The 26,828-nt window shown below is 38.2% G+C and overlaps 1 protein-coding gene across 3 annotated transcripts in view; it reads right to left on the reverse strand.

Annotated features, from left to right (window-relative positions):
• Positions 1–26,828, reverse strand: part of LOC142336171 (solute carrier organic anion transporter family member 4A1-like) — an 81,364-nt gene that overhangs the window by 14,903 nt on the left and 39,633 nt on the right. For all 3 annotated transcript variants that reach the window (XM_075384791.1, XM_075384790.1, XM_075384792.1), the window contains 4 exons: positions 24,859–25,131; positions 24,040–24,232; positions 7,096–7,252; positions 4,871–5,046 (listed from right to left, as the gene is read on the reverse strand). In XM_075384791.1, coding sequence (XP_075240906.1) covers positions 4,871–5,046; positions 7,096–7,252; positions 24,040–24,232; positions 24,859–25,131 — 799 coding nt within the window. The remainder of the gene's footprint in view (positions 1–4,870; positions 5,047–7,095; positions 7,253–24,039; positions 24,233–24,858; positions 25,132–26,828) is intronic.

Consider the following 26,828-nt stretch of genomic DNA (forward strand, 5'->3'; position numbering starts at 1 on the left):
ATCGTCCATGTAAAAGTTTTCTAGGACAGCTTTGGTTGTTTCTGGGTACTGACTAACATTGCCTGAGGCATTGCATAGTTAGCGCATGTGCGCGAGTCCTCAGCTCCGAATATATGGCTCGTGTATTGATATACTACAACATTTGTTGTTGGGTCCTCCCGCCACAAAGAACGCAGTGATGGCTGGTCAGATTCAGGGACGCCCATTTGGAGGACCATACCTTCGATATCTGCGGACACGGCCAATTGATATTGACGGAACTGAGGTAGTACATAGATTCGGTTTTGGAGCAGGTGGGGGCCAGTGAGAAAAGATTTATTCAATGAATTACCATGGAAATTTCCTGCACCATTTAATTCCCTACGCACTTTCCTCGGTTTGTTCGGGTTGATTACGGGATGATGTGGTAGGTACCACTATATCCGACGCTGCTTGACCTTGCGAGCATCAGGGACTGTAATTAATTAACTTTTTTTTCAAAGCCTTCACGGACGGTATTAGCGTAATTTTCGTTCAATGTTGTGTCTCTCGAGAGCCGTTTTTCGAGAGATTTAAGCTGCACCACTGACGAAAAGTAGTTATTCGGGAGTTGAGTGATAAGATCAGCCCACAAGATACCAACATCATATCTTTGGCCATTATGAAAGGTTGTTGCTTCATGTACTTCATGCGCAGGAGCATCCGCTGCGGATCGAGGGTCAACCAGCTTGAACGCGCCGTACGATTCCGTGTCATACCAAGACTTAACTTGACAAGCCAGTTCATAATCCTGTTCGAATTTGGCTTTGAAACACAATGAGACTAAACTTGAACTTGACGGAAGCGGGCCGCTTAAAACTCAACCTATGGGCAACCGAACACCAACCGGTGAGCACTTTTCGTCGGCTGCAAAGTACTCTAACTGGCGGATGGCATGGTAGACATCCTGTCCAAGTATCATCTCAAGGTTCCCATAGCTACACTTTATTGGATCTAGGATGGCCAGATCTGGGTAAGTTTCTTGCATGGACTTAGCGTCAATAATGTCGGAACCTACGTTTAATGTTTCCCTCACATAGGGACGTACAGTGAATGCTTCGAAGTCTTGATCTTTATGAGGTGTCACAGTCAATTGATCCACCTTTGTGTCGATGAGTTCTTCCGTGTTTATACCATTGACAGTCAGTTTTAAAGCGGTACCCTTCAAACCGAGTCTAGCTGCGAAACTTTCGGACACCCATGAGTTACTGCAAGCGGTATCGCATAAAACCACAGCCGTAGTATTGGTACCAGAAGAGTTCGTCAAGTTCAATTCCGTGACCTGAAGGAGGCCTTTGACATCCGTCACGGAAGACAAAGTGGTTGTTTCGCTTGACTACTGTTGACCGATAGATTTGCCTATTAGTACTTTCGTTTGACTTCGAAGTATTGATGTTGTTGTTTGTTGCTCCGTGAAATAAGATGTTATGGAAGCTGTTGCAACCATTTTTTCTACATTAACGGGGACTTTTGCACTGCCTGAACATATCTTTATCACGCAAACAAGAGAAACAGAGCTTTGACTCAGCCACGACCTTGGCCTTTTGACTGGTGGTCTTTTCCTTAAAGACAAGGCACTCCCACAGCCAGTGGCTGCCCTTGCATAGAATGCAACTAGAAATTGATGTTCACGGAGAACTCTGTTGCGGCTTATGAATACTTTTCTGATGCGTATTCGCAGCAAATGCCTTCGAAGCAATTTTCGTTCTTGTTACTGAGTTGTTGGTATCGTCAGTCCTGGCTTTAGTTGCGGTATTCTTCATTATTTCGTGCTCTTCGTCCTTCTCCTTTAACCAGTCATTAAAGTCCAGAAAATTAGGTTTCACCCAATGCTTTTTGACAGTGAACAGTGACCATGACTCCTTCATATTGGGTGGTAGCTTCTGTGTTGAGAAGCGCAGCACTCTTTAATTACGAATCATATGACATCGATTTAAATACCCCGACAAGACTTGAAAAGCACTCCGAATAGTTAATGATGTTATTGCTATGGTATCACTTATAAGGTCTTGAGCGCGTCTTTGTACATTGCGCCGCAGTAGGCGAACTCAGCTATAGCTTTTTTAGCGTTACCTGTTACGAGGGACTTAATTTATGTTCATTTTACATAGTCAGTTAAATACTGTCAATTGCGCTTTTGAATTGACCATACCATTCGTGCCACTGTATGGTATCAGCACTGTATTGGGACAATTCTCATTCAGGTAGCGGATCATTCCTCTTGCTCGTCATGACGTCAGCCAACGCCTTAATAAGGTTTGCGTTTTCGGCTCCTGGCGCCGGAGGCGTGGAATGCTGTGGGCCACCCCAACATTTGGGCCACCCCAACAGAATAGTGCGGGTGCTATATGACCGTACATTGGAGGAATAATCGGCGTGAAAAAAGGTGGATCGTTGTTAGCTGCCGTACTGAATGGGTTTACTGGTTGCTACAGGATGCTATTAACATTTTGTGGTGCAGTCCATTGTCAGATGGCATGGCTGCTGGCAGGGTTAGCAGTGCTTGAGGGAAGTGTTGGTTGAAAATTATTGAAAACGGCTACATTGTTTGTCACCTCGTTTGCGTTTGGGGTGTATTCTGAGGAAAACGTCACAATTTTAAATCGGGGATACGGTTCAGGGGAAGTTTTGGTGCGGTGTAACACGGCAATGGGCGGGCTGGAAGGGAATAGACGGGGCTTTGCTGTGGTTTATTTAAGGTGGATACTTGCAGTGCTATACGGGGTGGGATAATGGGAACTTGAGAGTTAACAAGATGATGCGGCGGGATTACGGGCGGCTGTACCACGTGTGGGTTCAGAAGTGGAGAGAAAATATGCGGGAGGTGGGCATTAGGGAGTTTTGTTGCGTTTGGAGCGTTAATTTGAGGCGGATTCTGTTGTTGTGGAACATGAGGGATGGACAGATGTAATTGACCAGGCACACTGGAGCTATTTGGAACCAAGAACTGATTTACCTGTGGGTTTGTTGAAAAATCAGGTACAAAAATGGAATTTGTTGGTGCCAGTACAGGATTCGGATGCCGGGGGCTTTGCATAGATGACAGAAGTGGTGGAGCTGCGTAATTTTGCACGGCGGTCTGACTTTGGTTCCTGGATTCTCAACACCACTACCTGATTGACTGTTTGCCTGGCCCACCCCTTGGTCATTGCCATATTGTTGCATTTGAGCATGGAGGTATTCTCGATATAACGCCTCCTGTTGAACAATAGAAATGGCAACTCTTGGCACCGTGTACTGAGATAGCGTTTTAGGTCAAGATATAGATTTAAGCATCGTTTAAAACCAAAATTCCTTTTCTAGCATTAGTGTGTCATGCCAAGTTTTGAAAAAGCAAAAGGAGATAATCCCTTATTGTCAATGGATTCCTTCACTTATGTTAACAGATGCAAAAAGAATCGATTACAAAAGCGCCCATTGGAATAATAATTCATTGTTTACCCCTAATTTGAGCTTGGATTTTGCTGTTTACTGGGGAACCATGAAACGATGTTATTATGAATCCCTATATAAGCCGCATAAGCTGTGTTTGGGAAATCTTATTCAGTCATATGGATTCAGAGTAATTTTTTTTGATATTCATATAATGCATGTTTTAGAGGCAGCTTTTAGCAAATAGTATGTTTGTGAGAAAAATCAAAAGATAACCCTTCGATCTGCGTAAACTAAAAGATTAACAGTGGCTGACAGTTTTTCAGAGACTAAAACATTTCAAAGCAACAATTGCAGTTCTGTTTACACAAAAATATTGTGGTGCTCATTGTGGATACTCATGTGCTTACTGTTTTAAGGAGAAGCATTTTTCTGATTCTCTGGGTAGTATTTTTTATTTTTAGGGTACTACTTTTCATTTTTATGGGGCAGTACAGTTCTGGTTTTTAGGTTACTATATTTCTGCTTTTAAGGTAGTTCTTATTGAACTTTATGGGGAAGTTCATTTCTGGTTTTGTGAGTGCTACTTGTCTAATCTTTGGCTGTTGATACTATACGTGACCTACATCAAATAATCTAATCGAAAGTAGAATTTACACGACGAGGAGTCAGCGAAGAATGCCATTTTTGGTGTAGTAGCTTTGCGATTGCTGAGCTGTTTTTTCTAATAGTGGTAATTTGATAATCTCTGCCGATCCGTAAATTGTTTATCTATTCTGATATAAAAAAGCAACACAAAGTGAAGTAGTTTATTTTTTGCAAGGAGGATTTCATAAAAGAATTAAAATTCCAACGGACAAGCAATCAGCACGGCCGTCGAATCAAGAAAAATAGGTTGCTTGTGGGCATGGTTGAATTTAAAACAAAAAAAAACGAAAATCAATCCGTTCAAAATTACATAAGTCAAAATAAAGCGACCTTTGGAATTAATGTGAATGTATTCCTAATTGATGCTAAACTCATATGTACTCCCTACCAAGAAAATTTTGTGTTACTTCATAAACTATCGTCAAAAATCCGAATTTAATCTACGTATTCCTCTCCAAGTTTGCAAATTTTGTAAATATGGGACTAATTTTTCTGAGGGGAAACCGTAGTTGGAGGGTTTTGGCCAAAAGTTCTGACGCAAATTTGGTTTCACCAAATCGCTACACTTTCAGCTTGCAGCCGGATTCTACTGAGTGTACTGGGTAACCGTATGACAAAATCACGAATGACATCGTTTATTTTGCCAAAAGGTGAAAGCTCCTGACCATTTAAGATGACCAATAAAACTTGTACAAAAGCATTAGTCCACTTCGAGTTGTAAACAGGCACGCGTTTACAATAGTTGCTTCAAACTTTGTAGGAGAGCGACTAACAAAATTTATGTTTTTTATTTTTGACAATAAAGGTTAGTTGGAGTGAAAATGAATGTAACCTGAGTAGACATGTGATGTGTGGTACGCTGACCATAGATGCGATCATGAGCATGAGGAAGAAGAGAGCATAAGACAACTCCCTAGTGGCACAATCCTCCTCACATATCATCCTCTCTCCCACTGTCCTCTCACCATCTGAGTTCCTCCCCAGACACTTGCAGTCATCCAGCTCCTCCTACGAAAAAAAAATTAATTCAAAACTTGGGTTCGTGTGACAAGAAAATTATTTAGGTCGTGTTGAAACACGCATGTGGAAGTTTGGTAATTTCAGATGTCGTTAGTGCCAGATCCTAGAATTCCAAATTTCTATATATTGTGCCAGATTTTAAAACTGCTGCTGTTTTAAAACTTTCAAAGAGCGTGTTTCAAGTAGGGTTATGTTACTCCTGTTGAAGTCACTTTGAAATTCTGGTTCATATCTCGAACCGCTACCGATTCTCCATCAAAACCAAATTTTCTGAGTGAATTTCCTCAGAGTCAAGTAACCTATACATCCTTCTCCTCCCGTTATAATTACAAATGTACTTAATATTTACATCGATGTGGATTTTACTAGCAAAGCTATGGCCATTAAAGACCTGGGGAACCATTATAATTACCGTATGGGTAGTAATTATGATTGTTTAATAACATAGACCCCTTTCACTACTTCTCGCTACGATTTTTAATGGCTCCGAAACAAATGACTAGTAATCTGGAAAAGACTCAGCTTACATTTGGGTTAGCTTCAAATATGTACAGACGTTCATGGACAAGAACAGGAAAACTACGAGCAATTGTTGTTTCTTGATTGTTGCTATACTCGCATCAGGTTCTGAAGTGTTCACCTTTCATACGCAGAGGCAACTAGGTGACTTTCCCGTACTTAACGCCAAGCCAATATCAGTACGGGGCAAGTCTAATTCCGAGTCTACGCATCAGTACTGATTCAGAGCTATGATCATAACACATTTAAGACTTGTCAGAATTGGCCAAGACTTGGCAAGTCTTAATCCAAGTTTTTGCCAACACGTGCAAGTCTAAATGCAAGTCTTGGCTAAGACTTGGCAAGTCTTAATCCACGTCTTGGCAAGTCTCAATTCAAGTCTTCGCAAGTCTTAATCCAAGTCTTGGCAAGTCTTAATCCAAGTCTTGGCAAGTCTTAATCCACGTCTTCGCAAGTCCTAATCCAAGTCTTGGCAAGTCTTAATCCAAGTCTTGGCAAGTCTTAATCCAAGTCTTGGCAAGTCTTAGCCAAGACTTGGATTAAGGCTTGCCAAGACTTGGATTAAGACTTGGCCAATACTTAGCAAGTCTTAATCCGAGTTTTGGCCAAGACGTGCGAGTCTAAATTCAAGTCTTGGCTAAGACTTGGCGAGCCTTCATCCAAGTCTTGGCGCGTCTAAATCCAAGTCTTGGCCAAGACGTTCAAGTTCAAATGCAAGTCTTGGCTAAGACTTGGCAAGTCTTAATCCATGCAGTGGCAAGTCATAATCCAAGTCTTGGACAGGACTTGGCAAGTCTTAATCCAGGTCTTGGTCAAAGACTTGGCAAATCTTAATCCAAGTCTTGGCCAAGACTTGGAAAGTCTGAATCCAAGTCTTGGCCAAGACCTGGCAAATCTGAATCCAAGTCGTGGCCAAGACCTGACAAGTCTGAATCCAAGTCTTGGCCAAGTCCTGGCAAGTCTGAATCCAAGCCTTGGACAGGACTTGGCAAGTCTTAATCCAGGTCTTGGTCAAAGACTTGGCAAGTCTTAATCCAGGTCTTGGTCAAAGACTTGGCAAATCTTAATCCAAGTCTTGGCCAAGACTTGGATACTCTGAATCCAAGTCTTGGCCAAGACCTGGCAAGTCTGAATCCAAGTCTTGGCCAAGACTTGGCACGTCTAAATCTAAGTCTTGGCAGGCAGAAAAGGTCCTAAAACGTAAAAAAGCCCAAAAATGTCAAAAATGGCCGGGAAAACTTGCAAGTGTTACCGAAGTCTTATCAGACTTGTAAAACTTGTTTTAAGACTTGCACAGTACTGAAAAACGAAATAAGACTTGGATTTAGACTTGTCCAGTACTGATATAGACTTGGAGTTGTGTATAGAATGGGAATCTTTCTGCTCAAAAATACGATCAACGTAAAAGTACACACACAGTTTAAAAATGATTGGCATATCCAACGAATAAGAGTCCAGACATATGCGCAAAAAGACAGGATCTTGAAAAAGAATATATATGGCGAGAAATAAACTAGCCCCGTAACATCCCGCATGACATGGGGAAAAGTAAGTGAGGTCATTGGATCCACAAACAGGGTCAAAGTAGACATAGTCACAGGAACAGCCACTGTTACATGCACTGTCAAATGACACTTCGTTACTACTGCGACCACTGATAGCGTCACTTGTTGAGCTAAAACAAAATAAGAGCACATGAACTCACATCTGCGGATCATTAATAACTAATCAGCTGACGTGCCAACAATGTAACAACAATTCTTACAATTATTAAATAACAGCACGCCAAGTGCTCAATTACACTTAAAAGCATTTCCATTACCCGATAGCTTTGTCACTGAAAATTTTTTCTGAAAGTGTAAATTACTAACCAATCTTGGCACTTTTAAACCATTGTTAAATCTGCCAGTTCACAGTTTGATTTTATTGAAGGGATCTTCATTCAAAAATTTCGAGTCACGTCTAAATTAGCGTTGTTTTTGATATTTTCATCCCATAAATTGCTCTCTTTCAAATTTTAAACTGAAATCCGTCATGGTCGTCCGATTGATTTGTACTCCCCGCTCATTGGATGAGACAATGAATACAAAATTTATATTGGCTGTCCCCTCTCATTGGGCCGCAAAATCAAGCAAACGGCCCAAAAGAACAAAATAAAACATAAACGACTAGCATCGGATGAATGGCTCTCGAACGACATTAAGGAAATATAAATTCGAATTTTGGCCGAAATTTTTATGGGTGAAAAAATTTCCGACCAAGGAGGGTTGCAAACCAGCAACGTTCGGAGCATTGAAAGGACTCATTAACACATCGACTATCAGGTCCTTGTACGCGCTTATACTACAACCATTTTTTATCTTAGCAAGAGACCTAAATTTTCAACCAGAGCAATTTAGGTCACGCAAAGTAAAATGTTAAAAAGTCACTCGAGAAATGAAACAAAAAGCAAAAGAGTGTATTTGCCGGTTTGGTGCTGTTTAGTTTTAACTCTGTTGGATTATTGTTAGACTAAGATTCTTATATTATTATTTCTAAGTTCCAATTCTTGTTTGAAAAATGTTTGTGTTTAATAAGATGATTTTACTTGAAGATAATTATTTAGCAAAAGTGGAAAGAATATTTCAAGTTTACAAAGCAGCTTGTGAGCGGAGGTTTAATCTTAGCGAGCGATTGAAAAGGACAGTATTAAAGTACGTACGTACAACACTACAAAAATGGGAGCAAAAATGATTACTCATTTTACTCTTATTAGCAGCACTGCATTAAATATGGAAATATAGTGTGGGGGGAAATCAGAGATAAATTTTAAAACTCACGCCCCTTCAAGGGAAAAGTAAAAAAAACTACAAACTTACCAAAAGTATGTCAGGCATAGTAATATACGGGCTAAGTAATCCATATCAAAATATTATGCTGAAATGCACATGAAGGCGTAGAATCAGGAATATACGAACAAATACAAGTATTAAGTTGTTAAACAAGAAAAGATACAATCAATGTTCCTAGAGTTAATGATGAAATATTATTGCTGGCTTTGCTTTTCTGCTTTTCCGGTTTATCGGCCACGGCAATCTAGCATATTTACTTTCCCAGTTATAATCTTTTTGAAAACCATCCCTCAGTTGGGTACCATATGGTAGATAAACGCTCTTTCACAGTTCCTTTGTAGACGTTGAAGATAGAATTTTCAAAATAAATTTTCCTATCGATCGCGGTTGCCAAATCGAGTAATTCTGCCTGAGATGTTTGCAATTCTTTGTAATTTTTGTCGTCCAGATTTTGAAGTAAATTTATTGCTTCAACGCGTTTTACATCGATGTCAACGCTTATTCGCTGAATATTCTTGAGATTCTGGCCAATTTTACGACTTTCTTCTGACTTCACGTTAGCATTCCGGTACAGTTGTTGATATTTTATCTGTTGATTGTTAGCTTTCTCTAAGGCTGCTTTTAGTTCAATAATCTCGTGGTAACACTAAAGATATTCGTCCTCGAAACTTGGTTTTTTAACATTGTTTAATTGTATGAATAGGCTATACCTGGATTTCGTTTCATTCCAGTTATGCTGCGCTCGATCTTGGGCTTTCTGTAAGTGTTCAATTTTCTTCTGCATAATGTCCTCATTGTTTTGTTGCATTGACAAATTCGTAGACGACGTTATAGGATTTGGAGGGAATGCAGTTTAGCTAGAGGTACACGACTGCGGATTTCGTAGGGGTGTTGACTTTACGTTAGTTGAGCTAGAGGCACACGACTGCGGATTTCATAGGGTTGTTGACTTTACGTTTGTTGAGCTCGAGGTAAACGACCGCAGATTTCGTAGGGGTGTTCACTTTACGTTTGGCCCGAGCCATTATAAGTTGTATCCATTTGGGAAAGCGGTTAAATACTGGTAAGATACGTTTAGATAAATTTTAAGCGAGTGGAAATGCAAATTGTAGGTTTGGGTTGATGCGTTTCTCAGCTTTATTTGACACAAATTAAATTCGGGCAGTAGTTTAAGGTGTCCATTGTCTAGTTCAAATCTTCCAATCGCATTTGATGGTAAGATACGGCGCTTCGTATATAAAGTTTTATTCTCGTATTCTCTATCAGCAGTCCTTTGCCAGATATTGGACTCTGGTTTCAGGGAATTTTGAAGGAACTCAACAAATTGAGGATTAATATAGTTTATATGATGTTCTCGTTCTTTTTGTATCCCAAGTCTCGACTTTTTGTTGGGAAATTGTCCGGCCTCTTTTGGGAGGTTGTGAAAAATTTTTCGTTTCTTCTTTCTTTGGCCCTTGCTGTCCACTTGGTAAAGGTGGTGGGAATGACTGAAACAGGGGTCTCCAATATTGGTGCTCTATTTGTGTTAGCAGGAACCTAGTCCTGATTTGTTATTCGATCGGAGTAATTTGCTGAAGACTTTGGTGCTATAGGATCAAGGTCCTGTGGCTGCGTTCCGAAGGCAGAATGTGAAGAATCCATTTCTTTAGAAAGGGTGTTGAAAAAATAGTGCACTGGGGAAGTCAAGTTTTTGTTTACATCAGTGCTTGAGCCTTGACCTTCGGGGGCTTAAAGGTGCTAGCAGAATCGCAAGTCGCAATGACTGGGTTGCCGGGGATTGAAATTAATTCAGGGATTTCAACGCTAAATTCATCTGGCGTGACAATATCAGGAGGTAGAAAGAAGTCGTTAATGTCGAAATCCGTATTGACCTTTAGATATGACATGGTAATTTGATGAAGGAAAGGCTACAAAAACTTTATTAAACAGAACAATTATGCATTAGAACTTTTCCAAATTTTCTTAGTTCATACTAAATCCTAGCAATATTTGTATACCATTTTAGAATTTTATCCTATAAATATTATAATAGTTTTACTTGCACTACAAAATTTGTTTTGGAGTTTTGAGATTTAAGGAGGTGCTCAAGGTGCATTTGCACCCTTTTGATTCAGAATAGTTTTATCTCCATTTCTTCCGCATACTTATTCTGATGTTTTTTGGAGTGTAGGGGTCTCTTTACAGGTATATAGTTTGCTTCGTTTTCGTCATCGTTCGCACCATGGGGATTGAAGATGGAAGTGAAAATGGACAGAACAAACAAATTGAAAACTGCTCCTAGCAGGATTTTGATGAAGCCAACTGCTGATCTCGTTAGTCGGTGTTTGTCAAAAGCTTTAAGGAACACGACAATAATTTCCGTTATAAGTTTGAGAAAAGGAAAACTGCAAACCAAATACCAAGTTTTTCTAGTTTATAAGCAAGAGATCCAAAAGCTGACATGAACTGATGCGTGAAGTAGTCAGGTGAAACGAATGAGTCAAAATACATTCCATTATTTGAACTAAGCGCTTGGTCTAGTTGTCCGTATTCCATGTTTCGGAAATGGTTTCCATTTGTCAGTATTTGTCTAGTTAACTTCTAAAGAATGGTCTCAGAGCCAGAATTATTGATTACTTTGTCCCAAAAGTCTTTTATTTGGGCATGTGAGTAGAGACCTGACCGTCCTAGGTCGTATTCTTCGGTTCAGTAGTGTGACAATTCTCCGTTGGCTCAAAAATTAAAGGTGCGTTTGCTGGTTCCGGTGCCGGCTAGAGCTTGTAACCAGAGGAAGTTACGTCAAGATCCAGTTAAAACATATTCCCATATATTCCTTGAGACGGGATTTCGTTTGCAAAAGGGAACATTTGACGTGTAATTGGGTCTATAAAGTGAGTACTCAAATGGGATGCGGTCATAGCATCTACCAAGGATTTTCAGAGGTGAGATAATTTTCGGGCATTGATACAGACAAACAACGCTAACATCAGTGTCAAGAAACATGGAACGATCTCCAGTGAGCATGTTACAAGCTAAACGAGTATTCTGAAGAGCTAACAAAAAATAATTAATAATTGTGTCCTCTCCAATTCACAGTCATTAGGTAAGAGAGTAAGCTCAGAACAGCGAAGTCGCTTCGCGCTATAAAATACTAAAAAATTTAATTTGGCCTGAAGATGCAGCTCATAGTCAATTTTATTGGCACCAAATTGTTGCCATGGAGTTCCACCATATCGTGTGCCGTTCGGATGCCATCCATAATTTAAACTTAAGGACTCGAGATTCTGTTGTGAACCAATTCAATTTCTGTAGAAGCCAAATGAAAAACTTTTAGGTTTCATGGGGTGCCCAGAATCCAAATTGAAACCGTTGTCATATGTGACGAAGAGGTTAGCAAAGTTTGCTCTGTAAAGTTTTTCTGGCTTGCCACAAACTTGTTTCTTTTCGTTAAACACCGTGATTCTGATATCAAAGTTGATAGGATTTGAGCTATCATTGTGCTCAGTACTGTCACTAACCGAGAAGTATAAAGCGTTTTGAAATTTTGGGGTATGCTTCAACATTCGAGCAGGTTGGGAGAACATTTGAGTGACCAAACAGTTTTCTGAAGCGTCTCAAACATAAGCATGTGGGTCTAATGTTGTAGCGAAGCAACCCTCTTCATTTAGGGTACATGGGAGTTTCATGCTGAATGGGTTTCTGACTTCTAGGGTTTGGAAGTCTACGGACAAAGTGATGTTTTGCATATAAGTTACGATGCTTAGGTAATTTACCTCACCAGAGTAATCGCATTCATCATTGTTTTCGCGTTTTGTTCCGGCATTTCCCCATGACTGGTTTTTCGACACCCTAGTCAAAACTTGCTGTGAAAGCTTTACCCCCAGTAGGGGATTTTGATTTTTTTCTTGCTATTGCTTGTCTCAATCATCCGCAGACAACACACAGTTGGTGGTAATTGATGATTGTCTATGAACAATGGATGAGTGCGAAAACATGCCGCAGTGAAACCTGAGTGGTTGAATCTTTACTCTACGCATGGTCGCATCTATTGAGGTGAGAAATGAACGCTGATATACATGAACGTAAGCGTCAGCTATTTTTAACCTGTTCCGGTGAAATTGTGCAAGCAGCTACATGATTAAGTGAGTACATGCCATTTTTGCGCATTCGTTTGCAATCATAATGAACAACTTTTTAATGACTCGGACACACTGTTCTTTTCGTCTTGCTTTTGACTTTGCGTTTTAGTTAAAGTAACGAGTGTAGAAAACAGAGTAAGTAAAAGAGTAATAGATAAGATAAACAATTGTTTCTTTAGAGAACAACTCATTTTGGCAAGATGAAATGTTGGACTGAGGAAGTGTTATTTGAGTGTCTGTATTTATATTCCGAATGACGTCATCGAGATAGACGGTGACTCATTGGTTCAGTTTCCCTGCACTCTTTGAGGTTTTCTTTTTGTGTTGATGGATAATAATAGTTATGTCGACCTATGGCACGAAGGCCTCGGCCAAGTTATCTGTTACGAATGCAACCTGGTGACTGACTCGCATTTCTAGTAGCAGCTGATCCTTCATTTGGATCTTGATGAGAAACGATTGGTCTCTGAACACTGTGCGTCTCAGGAGTCGACTTACTTTTCTCATTAAGTGAGTTGTCTATCCCCAGATGTTCAATTTGTGTCCTAGGTTCAAGAATTGGTGGTGGTATTTCCACGTGGTCAAATGGTTTGAAGGAGCCATTGTTTAGAATTTTATTCAGCTTTCTCTCTCTTTCCGCATTGAAGTTTTGATAAAATGTTTTAGATTTATCATCTAATGGGCAGTAATTTGAGATCAACTCAGGCAGGGTTTCCTCTTTTGGGTAATATTCAATCAGGTGATTCCTATGGACCATTTTCTGCACCGAATTATCTTCATCCAAAGTGATTTCGTAGTTAACCTTGGCGATTGCTTTAAATACAGTGAACGGTCCCATGCGTAGAGCACTGAGTTTCTGACTCTTTCACCTATCTACTGTGTGGTTCTCAAGAGGAACATTTTGTCCTACTTGAAAGGGTTGACCTAACTTGCGTCTGTTTCGTATAAATGTGATGAATCTTGTTTGTTTATTCAGGTGAAATATGCGTTTGCATAGGTGTTTTTGAATTTATTCTCACGGTGAATTAAATTTCAGGATGATGGTTTAAGTATGAGTGGATTTACTGCATTGTTTGTCCTTAAGGTTTCAGAATGCTGGTGGGAAGGCAAACCTTCCCAAAATTGAGCCGAACAATTCAGGTCTTTTCTAGTAAGTCCCAACTTCATTGACAATGGGATCTGTGGTTTTTGACCAAAGACAATCTGATACGAGTTTGACCCGTTCCGTAATTAACGGATGTATTATAAGCCAACAAAAAATTATCTACCAGTTCGGACCAATTTGTCCCCTGGTCAGAGATGAATTGCCTGAAGTATCGACCAAGATGCTTGTTTTGAATTTCTACTTTGCCATTGGTCCATGGCGAGTAGGCTGTTCTGGATGCATGTATTATTCCCATTTCGTTTAGCCAATGTGTGAAGTCGTGATTCATGAAGGCAGTGCCTCGGTCGTATACCAACGTTTAGGGTATTCCAAATGATGTAATGAACTTTTCAAGGGCTTTGATAGTATTTGAAATTGAGTTTGATTTAACCGCCTAAACTTGTCTGAAGCGTGCGAATGCATCCACAACAACAAGACAATGCTTTCTGTCTTTGCTAGAAGGGTTGAGAGGACCTTTCTTCTGATCTAAATGCACCGTGTGCATTAGGAATAGGATGTCATCATTCAAATTTTCAAGGGGTGCTCGGTTTTGTCGACTGGGTTTGTGCTTGTTTTTCTGATAAATAAGGCAATCATTAACAAGTGCTTGGATAAATTTTTGTTTTCCAGACCAGTAAAAGTATCCGTTCAAAGTTTGAGGTGTCTTTTCTACACCCCTATGACCAGCTAAGGGGTGATTATGTGCAAGGGCAAAAACAATGAGGAATAAACTTCGGGGCAAACAAATTTTTTTGTTCAAGTCAGAAGACATATGGTTTGGTTCTTTAAACACCACCAGATGCGTATCTGGTTCAATGGCCAGGCATTCGAACCTCTTATAATAAAACTTTAGGTCAACAATGATTGCTACAAACGCGTTTTCAATATCATTTAGTTCAGTGTTCCCTGCACTTATTGAAGATCCTTGACTTCATTTAGAAACTGATTGTCAATTTGTATATTGGCTAAGGTATAAGGTATATTCATCAATTTCTCCTGTATCGGACTCTGAATCAAAAAAAAACATTGCTCGCTGTGTCATTCACGTCGACTTCGGAGTAATCAAGCGATGAATCAGATTCACTATCTGTTGAGCTGAAACTTAGTTTCCGTTGCTGATTGATATGCCTTCCTTGTTGGAAGCAAAGATTCAAATCGGTAATGGAGTGTAAGCTATCTTTTCGGTACTCCTGTTGTTCGGAGTGTTCCATTATGTTACTAAAAATAATTTGTCGAGTGGTATTATTTTAATGAGAATTTATAGGAGAGAAAACATAGGAAGACCGTGCTTCGCTATCATCGTGGTTGATGAAATACTTGATCTCTTTTCCATTCTCGACGAGAAATATAATCTCCTTTGGGATGCGCTTATGTCTTAATTGCTGTTTTTTAATTTTCTTTGGAGACAAGTTTTGACTTAATACGTCGGGAAAGCGAGGTTCTTACGTGGGGTCCAGATAGTTTTCAAATTCTGGAACTGAGTTATGATCAACTGATAACGAAAAGCAGATGCGATAGCTTTCCACGTCTTGCCCAAAGGTAAACTATTGATTTGTGATCACAGCAGACATAAACGGGAAAGGGGGAGCCGATAATCAAATGTTCATAAGTTTGTAAGGCCGAAACTATTCCACAGAGATCTCGCTGCATTGTGGACAACTTTTGTTCTGATTTGTTAAATATCCTTGTATTGAACGACACAATTCTTTTTCCTTCTGGGAACTCTTGAAGGAAAAGGAACTCTAGGATACAAACTGTTCCCACACTCGTGGAGTGTTCTTGGATGTGGATTGGATAACGTTCACTGGGCATAGCAAGAATTCTGTCTTTCAAATCGTTGAAAAAATTTTCATGTTCGACAGTTCACTCAAATGGTACATTATCGCGTGTTAGTTCATGGAAGGGCTTTGAGTCTACATGCACATTTTAATATACTTACTGTATAATCCGAGAAAACCTAACACACGCATGACATCTCTTTTGTTCTCTGGAGACTTCAAAACTTTGAGGGCAGCTACTTTCTTCGCAACTGGTTGAATACCATCTTGTGAAACGACATGCCCTAGAATTTGTACTTTTCTGGGAAACAACTTTGTTTTCTCAGGTGCCGTTTTTAGTCCTGATGCCCTAAGTAGACGATGGTTCTCTTGAATGATATTCGTCATTTCTGATTTAGTGTCAGCTTCCATTAACGTATCATCAATATAGGTTATCGCTTTCTTGCGTTTGATTAACGGAGCGAACTGTATAGTCCTGATTCAACTAAGGAAATTTGGCAGGCCGCAGTGACCATAGAAGCCACGCTTGAAAGTGAATCCGAAAGAGGAGATGGAGCTCATCGTCTGTTAGTTTGGTTTCACTAAATTCAAACTTTTTCAAGAATCTTAATCTTCAGGATGGAATTTCTTAAAGAATTCTGATGGTAACTGTTTTGGTCGATTAACTGGATTGTTGATTTCCGCCTGTGGTCTGAGAGATTTGGACTCCGCGGAGAAATCAGTACCCAATTCGGTCTGTTCACAATCAAACGTATCCAAATTTTTGTCGTCATAGACAGTTTGTGAGACCTTGCTCACTTCAAAATGTTCTTCGAATTAAAGATAAATGTCTCTGAGCTCGTCGACGAAAGCAATGTTGTTAGTGATTGAATACATCGTTGAATTGTTTTGGTTGCGATCTATATCCAACACAGCATAACCAAAATTCTCAGACGGTAGAATTATTTTATATGAGTTTGGATTATTTAAAATTATAGGTATCTGACTATATGGCGATCTACAATAAACATTGAAAGTATAGACTCCGGCATCTCGAACACTTTTGTGTAATCTGAACATGGTTCCTGGAGAAAACTTTAGGAGTTGTTTGAGGGTAAATGGATACAACTCTTGTGGAATTTGGTGCAATCGCTATGTTATCGGGAAAACCAAACCGTCTAACATCAATGATGAAGGGAAATTTTTTATCACTTTTTGGGCTCATTGCCACCCATTGTCCAGGATAGGCTTCCAAGGAAAGTGCAAGATCGGAAAACTTGTGCGACTCCCCAATTTGGGAAAAGAAATCAATTCCCAATTTGTTATACTCGGTGCCTCCTGGCTCAAAGATCCAAACTTTATGGCGAATTGGGTATTTTCCCTCAATATCGAAATAAGAGATGATTTAACCAAAACCGAGGTTGTCTAATCCGTCCCCATTTATACCACAGGTACGTACAGCCAGCCATTTTAACAGGTTTTAGATTTTGCAGTTTTGCAAGTTCGTTATAAGTAGGTAGTTTATCATAGAGCAGGTTGCGCCGGTATCTACAAGAAATTGGGCGTCTATGCCGGTTTTTTCTTTATCTCTCAAGTCAAATCGCACTAGATCAATAAATAGCTGTTTATGTTGACTTTTTGAAGAACTAATCGCTTTCTCAGCTTGTTTGGAGTTGTTTGACGGGGATTTTGTTTTGATGTATTCAAACATTGCGTTTGTTTATTCTCGCTGGTCAAAGGGCACACTGGACCACCGTGACCGGTCGTACTGTTGCGGTGACCTACGTCGAGAATATTGCCAATCTTGAGATCGAGATCGTGGCTGATTTCACAGATAGGGGCTTTGTCGCTTGGTTGTCAGATCTGCGATTACTGCCAGAGTATCCACGATTATCATAATCGTTTTTGTCTTCTTCTTGTATCCTTTGAGAATCTTCCTCTGTTGCGGTCGTGGTCATTAGTGTTTTGTGACCTCCGGTCATAAGGAGAGTTTTGCCCTCTGGAATCGTATCGAGAAGGTGAAGAATTTCTGGATCTATCTGATCTTTGATAGTTATTGCTCGATGATTGCCCTCGTGGCCGTCTGCTTGGATATTTGTCAGAGTACTTTTCTGAGTACTGGGGAGATCGTCGGCTACGCTCTTTTGACTTTTAAAGTTTATCACAGTATTTAATTGTTTGGTTATTCTCATTGCAATTTTTACAGATCCTGGTATTATTTTGTCTCATTCGATGCTCATTTGGGTTATAAGGAACATTAATTTTTCTGTTTGTTTGCAATAACTCGGTCATCTTTTTAAGTTGTTATTCAACGTTAGCTAACCGTGAAAAAGATAATCCACTTTGGACTGCAGTCATACTGGTACTCAAGCTATACCTGAGGTTTTTATTTAGAGCTTGCCAGGTTACGGCGGGATTTTCAATTAAGAGACGGTATGCATTTTTCTAAAGACAGCTGGAGCGAGTCCACGCAAAAAAATCTTCGTATTTCTGAGCGCGTTCGTAAGATCCAAGACCCGACCAGCCCTTATCTTAGTGTCATTCTGTATATGAAGGGCTCATTATCTTGTCTCTTGAGAGATTCAGCTTCAAATTGCTGGAGGTACTTGTCTTTACCGTCTGTAAAGCGGTTTATGAATTTTGTACTTAGGTCGTTCCACGCAATTGCTGCGTTTAGACCTCCAAACCAATCTTGAGCAGGGACCACGCAGCACTGAACCGAAAAGCTGTTTTTGCCTATGGTCAAACAGTTCTTGCTCATCCGCATCGTCTGGTCTAAGGCTAAGAGTGAATACGATCTTCCTCTCTATAAAATCAATAAAGGGTTGAGTGTCTTCGCTCGAATCTAGCCCTGTAATTTTCTCCAGAGCAATATCTGGATATGCCACCGCTTGTGCCATGTCAAGAGTAACAGAGTTGCGGGCTTTATACAATTGAAGGGGAATTATGGGTACAATCAATAATTAAAGATTATTAAAAGGAAACTGGCTACTTGTTCAACTAGTCTGGGACTGCGAAGGAACTTTCGACAACACGGAGAAATAATTAAGGGTTAAGTCAGGTGAGTTTTGTTCAACTAGTTCAGGACTTCGAAAGAACAGACAAACTCAAATGTAGTTTAAAGTGATGTTAAAGCAGTTTAAAGTATGATATAAGGCATGGCTTAAAGTTACAAGCAAGTTACTACAACGTTCAACTAGTTTAAAACTGCAAAAGAACGGAATAACTTGCGTTTAATTGGTCTATAGTTAGTCAGGTTTAAGTCAAACAGTGAAATAAAATTTAGATAGAAGTGTTTAACTAGCCACAGGCTTCAAAAGAACAAGGATTTTTGTTATGTTAGGGGTTCAGATTAAAAATTTAAAGAAAAGATTAAAAAGTTGTTAAGTTTTAAAGTGAAATTGAAATTAGTCAGGAGAAACAACACGGAAATTGATTATTTTTATCAATAGGCTGTAAATTTAGTGAATGTGTTTTGGATCTTTGGTGGATTCGCCTTAGAACTCACACTTTGTCCAGGAATACTATATCAGTACAATCTTATGAACCTAAGTATTCACAAAAAAAAATTTTTGTGCGTTTCAATTATTTTGTTACTTTTTGTAACAACGGGTCATATCCGTAGCAAAAGTTGCCTTTTAGTTGTTTTTAGTTGTGTTCATACACAACTTGTGATTTGTGGTGATCATGTCACCAGAGACAAGTTTTAATCGTATAAGTTTCGTTTATAAAACTTGAAAATCCGAACCGTCGTACAGTGCGTTTTATCAGTGCCTCACTGGTCGCACCAGTTGTACTTGCCGTTTCGGTGCTGTTTAGTTTTAACTCGTTTGGATTATTCTTAGACTAAGATTCTTATCTTTTTATTTCTAAGTTCCAATTCTGTTTGAAAAATGTTTGTGTTTAATAAGATGATTTTACTTGAAGGTAAATATCTAGCAAAAGTGGAAAAAATATTTCAGGTTTACACAGCAGCTTGTGCACGGATGTTTAATCTAAGCGAGTGATTGGGAAGGGCATTATAAAAGTATGTACGTACAACACTACAACAATGGAAGTAAAAATGATTGGTCATATTACTCATTTTAGCAGCACCGCATTAAATATGGAAATATAGTGTGGGGGAAAATAGGAGATAAATGTTACAAGAATCAGGCAAAAGTTTTGCAGAAAAAGACCGATTTATAATAATTGCTTCAAACTTCGATCGAGAGAGCAATTAAATAAAATGTTCCTTAATTTGATCGCAAAGATGAAAAAAAGAAACGAGTAAAAAATTATACAAAAAAATAGTCAAAAGCTTGGTTCAAGTTCTCCTATAATCGAACTATGCAACAAAAACGCCTACAAACCACTGGTTTTTCTACTCTTTTGACTGACCTATCATATTTAAGAGCACGAACACATTTGCAACCGAACACTCTGAAAAATTTCCGATGACTTGTTTGGAGCAAACACTTGCGTTCTCGGATCTTTTCCGTTTGTGCCCCCCCCCAGCTTATTCTTTGGATGCATATTATTTGCATATATGGATGCATATTATTTGCAACACCCCCACGCACGGGCCATATTTTAACATAGTATTGACTAAGTAATGGCACGTGTTCTGTAACTGGGGGCGCATAACGTAAGGGGGCATAAACGGAAAAGATTCGCCTGATCTACCTGATAATTACTACTAAAATCTTTTCTATAAAGCACAGGCATCGTTTATAAGAATAAGGAAAACATAAATTGAAGTGTTTCATTAACGTAAAGAGAAATAATAATGTACTGTTGTATTAATTTACTGTACAAAATTATTAATGATGCAATACCGAAACTATGAAAAAATAAGTCGGTAAACATTACACTCTTTTGCATGCAGTTATTGGCATTTTTGAAAGGCAAGTAATTTTATTTCAATTTTGTATGTGAATTTCATTTTATAGAATATGTTGAAGAGAGTGTTTCAAAAAGAGAGAGAGTTAAGGCTTTATATTTTAAACAAGGGTGTAATAATTGTTACGACCCACTTGTGGGGGAGGATTTATATACTCAAATGTTTTTTTTGTTCAGAGAGTTTTGGCCGATCCATACATTCATCGTAGAAGGTTGAAACTGGTATCATTAGAAAGCTCGTACAGCGTAGAATGTGGAGTTAAAAAGATTTTTTGATAGGGAGTTATCGAATTTTGAACTTTTGAGAAAAGTAGAGTGAATTCCGCAGCTTTTATTAACTTTTCCGCAATTCTCGACCAAATTTTCGACAATTTTGTTAAAAGTTGTTAATATTTTTTTGCAAACTGTTATTCGTTTTACGGCTAAGGATAGAGAAGGCTCTCCAATTTGTTTTATCCGAGTTTTTTTACTAATATTTCTTGTAAAGTTTTCGAATTTGATACTTTTTTAAATCAACAAAGGCTCCAAATAGGCTTTTGTTTCCTATTTCTTTGAAATTTGCAGGAAGTAGAGACTTTACATCTGCTGCCACAATCTTTGAAAACTCCAAAAAATAGCTGTACATTTGCTTTCTATAGGAGTTTTCTGGAAGTAAAATTTTGTTAGTTTTTCGAAAAATAATCCTAATAATTATAAAAATGCATGATTTATTTCTGGTTTAATGAAATATTTCAGTTGCTAATTGATCTATTCTTCAAACATATGGAATAATTATTTGTTTCTGTTGAACGCTGGAAAATTCAGGGCTTTGTTTCAACTCCTCGTGATCTCTTTCAATCAATAATTATTCAGGTTAAACAAGGTCGCGGTCTTGTTTTTGCAGTTTTGTTTTCTTTTATGTTGATTACTCATAAGAATTGTTTCAAATCACGGCCCAATCAATGACAAATTCTATATAAAACAATATAAGGCCATATTCAGAGGAAAACTCATAGTTTTATGGCTTTGAATATGTATTTTTGTAAACTTTAAACGATTTCTTTTTGTTCTGGAATCATTTGTCATTCTTTTGCTGTCTCATGACTACGTTTTATCAATTAAAGATTCAGTTGGGTTCCTAAGGAGCTGCAAGATATTCTATACATTGCATTCAGTTGTTATCTAGTGCCTCTTAGGACGTATAGGAGGCATAAGAGGCACTTATAATATATTTGTTTTAAGAGAATGTTAGTGAAGTTTTGAAATTTGTCATTTCTTAATCTTCTTTCTGTCTACATATAGCTTAGTCTTAATTTATGCTGGGCAAAAATTATTCCAATGAAGCAGAAATACTTTTTATAGTGGTTCTATTTTTAAGTAATGTTTTTTTGACTTTCATACTACGGAATTTCATAAAAATTTCCTGAATTGCATATTTAAGGTTGTCGTTTAATCCCTTTTCAACTAATCTTATCAAGTAAAACTTCCGTTGGCTTACATTAAAGATATTTGCAGCTGGCATTAAAGGAATGCGCCAAAGAACCTTTGTCAAGACTTCACTGAATAGCCTATAATTTAAACGGCTGCGCATCCGTGCTCTCCCAAAAATATTAGAGATTTTTTTGTTTTTGCCTCTAAATTGCGTTATTTTTGTTGTCGTTCGGCATATTTCTGACAATCAAACGCCTTGCTTGCTTCCACTGTTGTTTAACTGAATCTCTTTCCTGATTTCATTTCATAGCTGACGGTTTTAAAGATTTTCGATTAATATTTTTAAAGAAAAATTTTTTGTTATTTCTCATTTTTGTTTTCTTTGTCGTCTACAATAACAAATTCTTTTTATTGACAGAGCTTATTCATTTTCTGTTGCTCTAAAAATGTTTTTTGCTGTTGGTTAATTTTTGACAGATTTCTATAGAGCTTAGAAATATGTTTTCCTATGAAATTCGAGAGTTTTCATAAGAAATTCGTGAGTTTATAGGTCAAAATTTGAGGTTATTTTTTTGTCCTTTTAATAAGCAACCTTTACCGAGAAGACCCAATCAAAATCAGAAGTGACCAATGCAAATCCAGTTAATCGCTTTCGTCAATTTAAAGTTCTAACGGTTTTTATTGTTTGATAGATATAGTGGCTTCAACATTGTGGCTTCGATGTATTGTTTGTGAAATTTTGAGTTCTGTCCCTATTTGCTTTTTTTGTCGTCATATGATTTGGTCTCAATAATAACAAGCACAACTGGATTCCTGGCCTGAGCAGTTGCAAATTGATCTGTTTTGTTTTAAGTTGAAAGATTATGGTTTATTTGAACTTTTGAAAATTAAAAGAAAAATCAGTGGATTTTTGATCTTTTTCACTTTTATATTACTTCTTTCAGTTTTGTAGCTCGGTCTCTGTAACGACATGTTGCATCCTACTTTCTGCAAACTATGATCCAATCTTTATAAACGTTTAATTTTTAACTAATGGTATCTTGGCTTCGGTACTACGCATTTTCATAAGAAAAGTCTGATTTTTGGGTATTCGCTCATTTCGAGTTTTTTTGTTTTTCTCCCACATTATCACACTAAAGGGGTGGCCCAATTGGCGTCGAAAGAGCGACAAATGAACGGTATTTTATTTTCTCCATGAATAGCCCGTGGTTCCAACGGTTGCTGCATCGCGTTCTTGTTCAATTCGTTTGTTTTTGTTCCGTTTTTTCTGTTCTTTTTGCAGTCGTCCGACATATTGCGGATAACGACAAGTCCAAATTGCTTCCTGTGACGAATAAATTAGCCTTCCTAATGAGCCGAGTTGATATGAAGTAGTTTCAATCAATTTGAAATTGGTTGTTTTCAAAAAGTGAAACTTATTTTTGATCTTTGTCCCTTTTGCTCTTCTTTGTCGGCCTGTCATCGAGTCGCCTTATTGAGAGGTCTTATATCTTATCCAATAAACATCTAATGAAGTACAAGTTAATTTGTTTAGATCGGTTTTCATCGGATTCCTTTTTCATTTTGTTACTTTCTGTTTTTTAAATATAGTCATCGAGTTTTGGTCGTAATTAAAGTTTGCTATTATTTGCTTTTGTGTGTGTCTTGTCCAGTATTCTCATTGATGGCAAGTCTCGTCGGCTCTCTAATCCAGCATTCTTTTTTCACTTAATTGTTTGTTGAAAGATATGTGATTTTTTTGAACCATTTCTTTCTCTTCCTCATTTGGTAGACTATTAAATCAAAACGTGGGATGGGCGGGGTCGGAACATCATTTACGAACGCGCATTACCGAGCCTCCTTGTCCTATTATATTGGAGAGAGCGTTAAGGCAAATATGAGATAATGTTAAACCTCTTTGGTAAGTAGAATCTAATATCCCTAAAATTGCCAATATGAACATAGCAACAGTCTGTAATGAAGCACATAATGCACTAGACCAAAGTCCATTCATTCGATCATCATAACGTGATAGCAATGGTTGTCAGTACAAATCCATATAATTACGTTTTGAAGGGGAGAAATTAAAGAATTCGAAGTCTGCAAATTAAAAATTATTTCAATGAATATAGAGGTACATATGAGCCCCATTTCAATTTATATGATACATAAAATCACGAGACGTCTATTATTGTATTTGAGATCATCATCCAACGATTATCAACGGAATTTTTTTTTATGTTGAGATGAGTCATGCGAATATTCGTGATATTTTCGCCAAAATGTTAAAGCAATTAAAAAATATTTCAAATAAAAAAACGGGAAATTAATAAAGTGTTCACTTGTTGTAGTCAGCATTGAGTCCAGCTAGGTTGTATCTGGGACAGGAGAATAGGAAGAAGGAGAGAAATGGGATGGCCAACATCTGGACACACAGTCCGAACTTCATCACTTTGATACAGGGCCAGTCCTTGTGCTTCAAGAATATCCCAGAGCCAAGAGTCCCAATGGCAGCCGCCGGAATCGCCAGACTTCCTGTAGCAGTATAGAATTTTGTCAGAACTCCAAAGATACAAGACACTGAGTCTGTTTAAGAGTCACACGAGTTGAGCGACATTATCTGAGATCAGGTTTGATTGGCTGCTTGAGGTGTTAAGCATTGACTGAAAGTGTACATAGCATCTATGTGATGCAATTCTGATGATCAAAATCGGCATCGTTAAATGCCTTTTCCGTGTTAATTTATATCTATTCGATTTTCTATATATTTTTTATCCAGATAGATTGCAAAAAGACGTTTTAGCGAGCGTTTTGAAGGCTCTTTGTATAGTTTTAAGTGTCAATGGTAGTGACCTTGACTATCAGTTAACAAAACAATTCATGCTGACAAGCCTTGGAGAAATATCCTTCAGTGATCATCCAAAAAACCAAAAGTTACTGAAGTTGCTGATCAATTGCCAGCACTCTCCCGTAGATTTAATGGGTTATTTATTATAATATTAACTAAGAGATATCGATTATAGTTTTCATGGTTACCTGACGTCAGAGCTCAAATAATCCATATTGATAAGTTATGATGATATATTGTTTGCTTTGGGGCTGTCCAAGCGGTAACAAATGAAAAAATTGCTCAAGTTCAATTGAGCAGTCAACTGACTTACCGACCATGAATGCAGAGTCACTTGATGACAACCCAAACTGGCTCTCAAAGTATTTGGGCAAAAAAGTAGCCAGACCACTGATCACCAGGTACGCACACACCCCATGCATGATCAACAACATAAAGGTCACATTTTTCACAAGAGACATGAGAGATTTTGGCAGAGATTTCAGGGCTTGCTTGATGTCGCGGAACCCAACAGACGAGGTCTTTTTGGCTTTCTCGTCTCCTGGTCGAACTGCAGTTTCATCTACTCGTTCTATCTCGTCAGCACCTAAGAAATAATAAATCTCCTTACAGTTAAAGTTCTGAGATACAAACATGTCTTAACATTCGCATCACGCCGAACACCCTTCTCGTAATCTCAGTCGTCAAACTCTAAGATCAGGTGAATCAATTGATTCGCAGCGTTTCAAATTGTTGGCCAGGGAAATGTCTAGTCTTGTTAATAGATTAAATTTCTGGGCTTCGAAATTGTTGGTTCCAATTCTAGTTAGATTCGTTAATTTCAATTATTAATTGGTGGTTGCTGACATCAACCATTAAACAAGTTACCCCATTTTCATGCCTAGCAAATCTGAATAAAATATGGGACTGAAAACTACCAAATTCATTCAATTTCAATCAAAATTGATTAAGTTTGCCCAAATCAACCTCAATTAGTAACTAATTTAGAGAAAAAGAAAAGCAAAAACAGACTGATTTAATAGAACCCTATATTCTATTTAAACTTGTCCCTAGCAGTAATGAAGCTGCACTTTGTTCAGGATGAAGTTTGTTTCCCGCTCGCACAAAAGGCTATAGCAAATGCAACGGTTAAAACACTATCAAGCTTCGCACTGAATCGCAAACCACAAACTTGCCTCTTTGAAAATTGGAGCGGATAGCGGTGCATAATCATCTATAGTGATATTGCTCACATAATTCATCAAAATCGTTGCTTTCTTGCTCTTGGTTATGAGAAGTCGCGAAACGAGGCAGAGCAGAATCCCCATTGACGACATAGCGTTTTAATTTTCGAGATGAAAACTATTTCTGAGTCTGCTCTGCTCATTTTCAAAGACAAGAGAAGCAACTTTCATGGCCGTGTTATAAGGCAGGAGATAAAAGCAAAATAACAGCTGTGCAAACCCGCCACGCTCCCCGCTTTTTACACACGTAATTGCTGACAAGTCTGTTTTGTTTCAAAATCTCAGAACCCAAAGTTCAGGAGAACTAGAACTTTTTTCAATGGAAAAAAACTTTGAGAGAAAAAAATGCTTTGTCATATTCGTCTAGGAAAAAACTGATAAATTTGCCAGCAACTAAAGATCTCCATATTTTGTTGAAAGGGGTGTCAGCTCACCAAACTATCAGCATCAACTAACTCAATTAAAACGGTGCCCAAAAAAACTGCCATTTCCATTCATTTTTCCTTCAAAAAATTTTGAAAGCATTTATTTTGGAGCCAAAACAGGAGGTGGTTTTAAAGAAAAACACAAACAGTGACAATTTTAGCCCCCTTCAAAAAGATTAGTTAAAAATTTTTTCCTGAAGATGGGAGCCAACTGATTACAGTAGTACATTATTTTGCTAGAAAATTGCAAATCTATGTAACGCTACCAGGGTCAAATTGGCAAAGATACGGATATCAAAAATTGCTGATTAACCAATAGCGTTTGATCATCTTTTAATTGTGTTAACCCAATATCAAGCGGGTTTCGCTAACGTGATTCGTAAGACGAATAAAATCAATTTCGTTAATTTCGTTCCAAAACCCTTTACCATTTATGAAAATTTCAAAAAGGAATACACTCACTAATACCAGTAATTCTGCTCGTCTCTTAAATCCGACAGTTCAGCCCTCATAACGTCATCTAGATAAATTTTTGTTTTTAATAGAATTTTGCTAACAAATTTTCAGAAGTTTACGATAAAAAGTGGAGTAAATACGAAAAAAAAAGTTTTACGGCCAGGATGCCAGAATTTTTA

This window comes from Convolutriloba macropyga, chromosome 3 (assembly GCF_964194025.1).
Source record: "Convolutriloba macropyga chromosome 3, txConMacr16.3, whole genome shotgun sequence".
Taxonomy (NCBI): Eukaryota; Metazoa; Xenacoelomorpha; order Acoela; family Convolutidae; genus Convolutriloba; species Convolutriloba macropyga.